We start from the raw sequence: 8,110 nt of genomic DNA on the forward strand, positions 1-8,110 counted from the left end.
GAGCTTTGCTTGGACTTTCCGACGGTCACATGGCACGGAAATGAAATGACAGCCATCAGCCCCCTGCTTCCTCAAAGGCGTCCCTGCACAATCTGCTGTGGGGCCTGGAGAGCAATTGGCAGATCCCGGCCAGCTTGTAGAGCTCTGGCAGCACAGTGCTTAAAGTTCCTGGCTTCTGCCCTAAAGGTTGGGGGTTCAAACCCAGCACCTGCTCCACAGGAGAACCCTGTGGCTATCTGAGTCCATAAAAGTGCACAGCCTCGCCTCATCTCTTCCACAGCAGTCACAGAGGAAGGTCTGACATGACATTATGCAGATGACAGCAGTCTGGAACCAGACTCGCACTATACAGTGAGCTAGAGGAGAAGGAAGGGGAGGGAGGGGGATGAAAACCCAACAGAAAAGAAAAAGCAAGTGTCTGGCCTGAGAAACCACACGCAGCTCTGCCCTGTTTGGCAAGGTCACCGAGTGGCAGTGGGACCTGCACTTGGGACAGTGTGTGCCCTGTCTTGACTGTTGGGCCAGCAGTTTAAGCCTTCACTACCTTTGCACAGTTGGCGACGTGCTCACCCTCTCGTGGTTCAAGCCTCACAGGGGGCCTGGAACCAGAGCTGGCTTCTACCCGCAGACAGTTGGGCCTCTACACTGGTGCATGGCCCGGGTCAGAACCGCGCCTCGGCCCTCCTTAGGTGCTTTAGCTCTTACACAGTCAGTGCCAACGTCTACATGGTACAAAGGATGCGTCTCATCTTGGTATTTTTGTGAAAATTGCTTTGACGCCGTAGCACCTGCAGGCCACACTGGAGAAGCTACAGCCACTCGCTGTGCAGTGACTACCACCAGTCTTCCTCTGAGATGTGCAAAACTCGTCCTGGGTTCTTGGGTCGCTTTGTACTGCCTGAAGCAGCCTTTCTCAGTGTCGGCTGTGGTCGCCCTGACAGCCTCGTCCTCCCCACCCTTCCCTGCAGAGCAGCTAAGGCCATAATCAAACTGGGCTGTCCACTCCCTGCAGGCAGACTTGTGGTCTCAGAGCCCAGAGACTTTGTGACTTTGTGGCTCAAACGAGTTCTGGGGTGGGCTCTCTGACCACAGTCCTGGCACTGTCAGTGGGCCTTAGTATCTGAAGATGCTGCAGGCTCCGGGAGGGACAACTCTCCTAGGCTGGTATGAACAGAGCACAGAGAAGGGTCAGGGGCCAGGCTGGGGCCTGAGTCAGATAATCACACCTCCAGGCTTGGTGAGGGGTGGTCAGCCCACCTAGCTGGCACTGCATCACCCATGGACCAGCTTGTCAAGGCTCTGTCCTCAGCCCTGTGCCAGGACCAGAAGAGGAGGGTGGACACTCCCCAACCCCCAGGAGACAAGTATGGTCTTAGACCAGAAACTCTACCCACACCCAGCTGACTTGGTCACACTGTGAACCAGAGACCCTGTCCACCACTGACCCCTCACACTGGACCACACACCCACATCACTGAGCCAGGACTTCTCACCCCACCCCTCTGTACAGCTTTGTGGCTGCAGGATTGCAAGGCTGGGCTCAAAGAGGCTGAGGTAGGGGTGTCTGCTGTCCCCTCACCCAGCTGCCTACCTCCCTTGGTTCTTGCCATTCTAAGGCTGGGGTCCTGGCATCCAGCCAGGACCCTCACTTCTGTGCATACCACTACTGGGGCAGGATTCTCACTCCAAGGCTGGACTCTCAATCCTGAACTGAACTGGTGTGTCCCTTCTGAGTGCAGAGTCTTCTTAACCCACAGCTGGCCCTCCTGAGCCCTGTTTTCAGATGCCAGACTCTGCCATCACTGGTTGGGGCCTGGGACATCTGGACCAGGGCTCCCAAGTCAGTTTGGGGCAGTTTTCGGGGTCTTGGGCTGCATTGGTGAGAGGTGTGAGGAGGCATCTGGAATCCTGTGCCCACTCTGGAGGAGCAGGTGAACCCAGGAGTCTGGGGTGAGTAGGAGGGTCCCAGAGTGCCCAGCCTGTTGGCAGAGGATGGCTGAGAAGGCAGATTCAGAGTTGGGAATAGTAAGGCTGGGGGAAAGGGGGCTGGGAGGAAATCCAGGGGCATAGTGGGTGCAGGGTGGGGTGGGGGTGACGACAGAGTCTCTGCTGTGTAGAGTGGAGTAGTGGGTTGCAGGTGACCCCACAGGGCCCCTGGTGTGCAGAGAGGCGCAGGGATGGGGGGTTGGGGATGACTCTGGAAGGTCCCTGCTGTGCAGTGAGGTGCAGGCACTGTGAGTTGGGGAAGACTCTAGAAAGTGCCTGGAGAGCAGTAAAGTGCTGGGTGGGGCGGGTCCTGGGGTGACCCTGGAGAGTCCCTGGTGTGCAGTCAAGTGCAGGAAGGGAGGGATGAAATTTGAGGCTGTGGACTCAGCATTCCCACCCAGGGTCCTTTGAGAGATGGCAGGCCCCTGAGAGATTTCCAGGAGTGAAGAAATGCCTCTGGGTAAGGCAGAAGAAAGGCCCACTTCTTCTTCTCTGGGCCTAGGTAGTCCCCTCAGGGCCTGCAGGTCACCAGTGGACTGTCTGCACCCCGCTCTGATGTTTCCCTCCTCCCCCCAATGTAGTGCGGAGGGCCTGTCCTTCAGGCCTGTGCTAGGCCACTGTCTGTGACTCTGCCACCAGGCTGGGCGGGAACATGCCAGGCTGGTGTGTCTGTCTATCCATGAGGGGATTGGCCAGTTGAGTCATTCTGCCAGATTTAAACTGAGCAGGTTAAGCAGCAGAAATGGACAATGGAACTATCAGCGTGGTGGAAGGAGCAGATAACACAACACATGTCCTCCAGGGCCAGGGATTCCTGCATCGGTCAGGCTTAAACTACATGAGCAACAGCTACAACAGCAGAGAACCAGAGGCCTGATACAAGAGAGATATAACCTGGAACTGCTGCCCACAGAGCCAGAGTCAGGGGCCTTCTCCCAAGCCTGCTGGGGGACAGCTGGGGAAACGCCACAATTAGCAAGACTAAGACGCAGAAGAATTTAATGAAATAACATATGAGCAAGAGCCTATGGTGATGAAAGAGGAAGTTCAAGTTGCTATGAAGGAATTGGCAAAAAACAAGGCTCCAAGATTTGAAGACATACCAGTTGATTTATTTCAACAAACAGATGCTGCCCTGGATGTGCTCACTAACTTGTGCCAAGAAATCTAGAGGAAAGCCAGCTGGCTGGCTGACTGGAAAAGATCGAGATTTGTTCCCATTCCAAAGAAAGGTGACCTAACGGAGTGCGGAAATTATCAAACAATATCATTAATATCAATGCAAGCAAGATTCTGCTGAAAATTATCCAAAAACGTTTGGAACAATATGTCAACAGAGAACTGAGAGATGTGCAGGCTGGATTTAGAAGGGGTTGTGGTATTAGGGATATTATAGCTAATGTTAGATGGATCTTGGCAGAAAGCAGAGAATACCAGAAGAATGTCTATCTGTGCTTCATTGACTATGCAAAGGCTTTTGACTGTGTGGATTACAACAAGCTGTGGTTGACTCGAGAAGAATGGGAATCCCAGAACATTTGATTGTGCTAATGTGAAACCTATACTTGGAACAAGAGGCAGTAGTCAGAACAGAGCAGGGTAACACTGCATGGTTCAAAATCAAGAAGTGGGTCCATCAGGGATGTATTCTCTCTCCATACCTTTTCAATCTGTATGCAGAACAGATCATCAGAGACGCTGGACTGTATGAGGAGGAATGTGGCATCAAGATTGGAGGAAGAGTCATCAACAACCTGAGTTATGCAGATGACACAATCCTGCTTGCTGAAACTGAGGAGGACCTGAGGTGCTTGCTGCAGGTCAAGGACTGCAGTCTTCAATATGGATTGAAGCTCAACATCAAGAAAACAAAGATTCTCACCACTGGGCCAATTGGCAGCATCAGTATGGATGGTGAAGAGATTGAGATAGTTAACAATTTTAGTTTACTTGGCTCCATGGTCAACACTCTTGGTAACAGCAGCCAGGAAATCAAGAGACGAATTGCATTGGAAAGTTAGCTGAGAGGGACCTCTCAAGAGTACTGAAGAGCAACGATGTCAGTCTGGACAATAAGGTACACCTGATTCAGGCTATAGTCTTCACAATTACATGCTATGCATCGGAGAGTTGGACAGTGAATAGGGATGATAGAAAGAGAATTGACGCCTTTGAGCTGTGGTGCTGGAGAAGAGTGTTGAATATACCATGGACTGCTAGGAGAACAAACAGGTTTATCCTGGAGAGGGTAAAGTCGGAATGCTCCTTGGAGTCAAGGATTCTGAAGCTTCGTCTGACATACTTTGGGCACATTGCAAGGAGGGACTGGTCCTTGGAGAGGGACATCATGTTTGGGAGAGTGGAGGGATGGCTCAGGAGAGGAAGACCCTTGATGAGATGGATCGATTCGGTGACTGGGGTGGTGGGAATGAACGTGTCGGAGATGGCGAGGTTGGCACAGGATAGAGCAGCATTTAGGGCTCTGTACATAGGGTCGCTGTGAGTTGTAAGTGATGCGATAACACACAACAACAACAACACAACAAGAAAGCCTTGTCCACTGACCTAAAGCCCCAAGGCTGGGCCTGTGAGCATGCTTCAGATGTCATCCTGACAGGAATGGTGTCATGCTGCCAACCTGAGGTGTGACCTGTTCACTCCACGTCTAAGCCCCACAGACCTGAATGCGGTTCTGTCAAGTCTGTGTGGCTGTTGCAGTGGACTTGGACCCAGGAAGGCAGTAGGATTGGAGATGGAATTAGTCAAAGTAGGTGAGGGGGCGTGCACAGGGATACGTCCGACCTCATGGGAACTGGCTCTGTGTTGAGAATGTTGTTCTTGGGGACCGTTCCTGTCTGTGGAGTTAGTGGGGGTCAGATTCGGCCACTCTCCTACAACCCGCATTCTTTTTGCACTCATCTTCCCTTTGAGACCACCCTCTGAGCCTGCAGTAAGCCCCCATACCCAGCACCTGGGTCAAGTCTAGGTTCTGCACCCATTCCCATCACCCTCATCCCCTGCAGAGCCTCCCCAGGGTCCTCAAAGCTAGAGGTGGTGGAAAGGAGAGAAAGAAAGGTGGTAAGAATTCCCTGATCCTGACCACTTTTCCCCTCAGAGTGGTTTGGGGATTCAAACCTCCAGCGACAGAACTTCTGGGGCCTCTAAGTGCACATGCAGGCAAGCAGGAAGTGCACATTCCCTCGATGCTTGTCAGCTTCAGACAGAACTCCGCTGGGCACGTCTATTGTGAGCAAGAGGGAGGAACGCCCAGAGGCTGCTGGACGAGCACATGGGGCCCTGCTGCCTGAGCCTGTCCACCCATCACCCCACCCCCAGCGTGGCGGGAGGACACAACCAGCAGGCTCAGAGCGAGAGGCCACTTCAAGGTCTTTATTGCTACAGGGCACATGGGCTGCTGGACACCCACTAGGCTGGCGTGGGCCCCTCAGAAGGCAAGGTGGAGCACCACGTCCAGATGGTACTGTCTGCCGGGGCTGGACCGGGCCAGCCACCCCACACTTAGCCATCCCAGGGCAGGAGACACGGTCACCAGCTCAGAGTCCCAGGGCAGTACTTGTCGATGAGGCCTTGGTAGTAGGGCCACAGTTTTTCCACCTCAGGCAGATCTGGGCACTTGGTGTAGAGGTCAAACTTGCTGTTGGGGTAGAAAGTCTAAGGGCCTGCCCACTAACTCATCCTCCCGTCTCTGACCCTCTACCCAGCACCCATCTCCCCTCCCTGAGGTCCATCTCCTCTTTGATTCCCTCCCCAGGTTCATCTCCCCTCCCCATATCCAACACCCCAACCTCCTCAGGATCTGTCTCCCCTCCCTGCCTCTCCAGCCCCTAGCCGGCCGTACTTGAACTCCTGCACCCAGGGCAGCATGGCCATGTCCTGCTGGTTGCACAGCTGTTGGTAGTCTCCACCCGTGTGCCACGGGTAAAAGGAGTGGAACCGGATCATGTAGAAACCCTGGGGGCGGCATCACAGCGGGCAGGGCTGGGCCAAACTGGATCGGGGTGCGCTAGGCTAGGGTTGCCCGGGGGTGGACTGAGCAGGTGACCTGGGGTGGACTGGACTAGACTGGGCTGTTGGGCTGGGACACACTGAGGTGGGCTGGGACGTGTTGGGCTGCTGGAATGGGCTGAGCTCAGCTCCCACTCTGACATTCCTACCTCGGGTGGGAGGGAGAACTTGTTGAACTTCATCATCTGGTACATGTACTCTGAGGGAGTTGGAATGTCAGCTCAGAGCCCCTGGCCCAGGGGCTCCCCACCCTTCCCAGTCTCGCCAGCCTCACCATCATGGCCCCAGGACATGAGGACATTCTCGAGCCCACAGTGTGGCTGGTACATGCCCAGCTCTGTGCTGTAGAGAGACAGTGGTCAGGGGTCAGGGTCCAGGAGGGTCAGCACAGTGAGCTGGGGTGGACTGGACCACATGGGGTGGCTGGACTGGACCGAGTGGGTTGGACTGGGTGAGGTGAACTGGGTGAAGTGGACCACACTGGGCTGGCTGGATTAGGCTGGACTGGACTGGGCAGGCCTGGGCTGAACTGCACGGAGGTGGGACACCTGTATCGAGGATCCTGGAGATCAGGATTGTCCTGGAAAGTTGAGTCACGGAAGACCACTGAAGCCTGAGGTCTGCAGCCAACGGGGAACGTGTCTCCAACGACCGCCCACTGGGGACAGGCAGTGTGGTGAACAAGGGCCTAGGTGCCCCAAGCCCTGGCCAGGCCACAGCCCAGGTCCCAGCCCTCACCTGGGGCTCTCCAGCCAGGACCAGCACCTTCCCCAGGTCATGCAGCAACCCCACCAGGTGAAACCAGTCTGAGAGGAAACAGGGCAGGGCTGAGCTCAGGTGTGCCGGCCAGTTTTACCCATCCACCCACCGCTGCCCCAGCTGGGCAGGCACACCCTTGTCAGGATGGGCCCTGCGGATGCCCTCAGCCGTCTGGAAGGCATGGAAGGAGTTAGGGAAATCCACATCAGGATCTGACTGGTCAATCAGCTGGTCCAGCATGTCAACGGCCTCCAGGATGGTCATCTTCTTGTAGGAGAAGCTCCCGAACTGGGCATGCTAGGCAAGAGAGGGCCGTGAGCACAGTGAGGGTGTGGGGTGCATGGTGAGGGCTGGGGGTGCACGGGAGCCCATGTACCTTTCGCCTGACGAAGTCCACCGTCTGGTGTGTGTGCATGAGCTTGTAGGTGGTGAAGACTCGGTCCAGGAGTGGGCCAGACTACAGGGCCACAAGTAAGCCAGCCACCCTGTCGCACCCCACCTCCCATACCTTCACACCCAAGGCCCCCCTTCTTCCCAGGCCAGGGTCCTTGGGGGGGGGAGGGCAGACCCCTCACTCCAGGCCTGGGAATTCCCAGTGGCCCTGCTCAGAGCCAGGCACAGAGGCTCTGCCTGGACGGGATGGGGTCTGCTGAGATGGGGTCTTCCTAGACAGGGTCTGCTGGGGTCTGCCGGGATGGGACGGGGTCTTCTGGGATGGGACGGGGTCTGCCTGGATGGGACGGGGTCTGCTGGGGTCTGCCGGGATGGGACGGGGAGTGAACAGAGCCTGGGGTGCCTCACCGTGTAGTTTCGGAACTTGCCCCTGTCCTGGCTCATCTGTGGGTCCACATCTGGCGGGTAGACCAGGGCAGAGTCTCCACTCTGGGAGGAAGAACCTGCCTCAGCCTCAGGCCAGGCCATGAAAATAAGGGTACCCCAAGAACCCCTGATGGTCTCATGAAGTGAGGGCAGCCTGAGGCCCAGGGGAAGATGTTGACATAGGCCCCACCAGGACCCTCTCTCAGCCCAAGTCCTCCCTCCTGATGCCCCACCATTCCTCCTCCGTGTCCGTGTCTTCTGTTTCTGGGGAGATCGAGTGAAGGTCAGGAAGTGACCACTGCCCAGAGGACAGACCAGGACCACAGAGGGCTTGGGGTCCAGCACAGCTGACTATTGCCCTTGCTGGATCAGAATGGACAGTAGAGAGGTCTTTGTGGAAGGAATGGGGGCAGTGGAAAGAAGTGGTGTGGGGGCAGGGTGCTGTCCCCTTCGAGGCACTGGCTGGCCTCAGCCAGATGGTAACTTCTGCACAGGACCTTCCAACACTCACCATAGCCAT

The 8,110-nt window shown here is 55.8% G+C and overlaps 1 protein-coding gene across 1 annotated transcript; it reads right to left on the reverse strand.

Annotated features, from left to right (window-relative positions):
- Positions 1–5,518: 5,518 nt before the first annotated feature.
- Positions 5,519–8,110, reverse strand: MIOX (myo-inositol oxygenase). Its single transcript, XM_006888105.1, has 10 exons — positions 8,102–8,110; positions 7,573–7,653; positions 7,148–7,228; positions 6,906–7,068; positions 6,751–6,818; positions 6,561–6,670; positions 6,287–6,354; positions 6,162–6,211; positions 5,846–5,958; positions 5,519–5,641 (listed from the first exon to the last, which is right to left on the reverse strand). Exons 1-10 carry the CDS (start codon positions 8,108–8,110, stop codon positions 5,533–5,535), a joined length of 852 nt encoding a protein of 283 aa, XP_006888167.1. The 3' UTR covers positions 5,519–5,532.

The sequence above is a fragment of the Elephantulus edwardii genome, unplaced genomic scaffold (assembly GCF_000299155.1).
Source record: "Elephantulus edwardii isolate Elephantulus edwardi_28Jun2011 unplaced genomic scaffold, EleEdw1.0 scaffold00064, whole genome shotgun sequence".
Classification (NCBI taxonomy): Eukaryota; Metazoa; Chordata; class Mammalia; order Macroscelidea; family Macroscelididae; genus Elephantulus; species Elephantulus edwardii.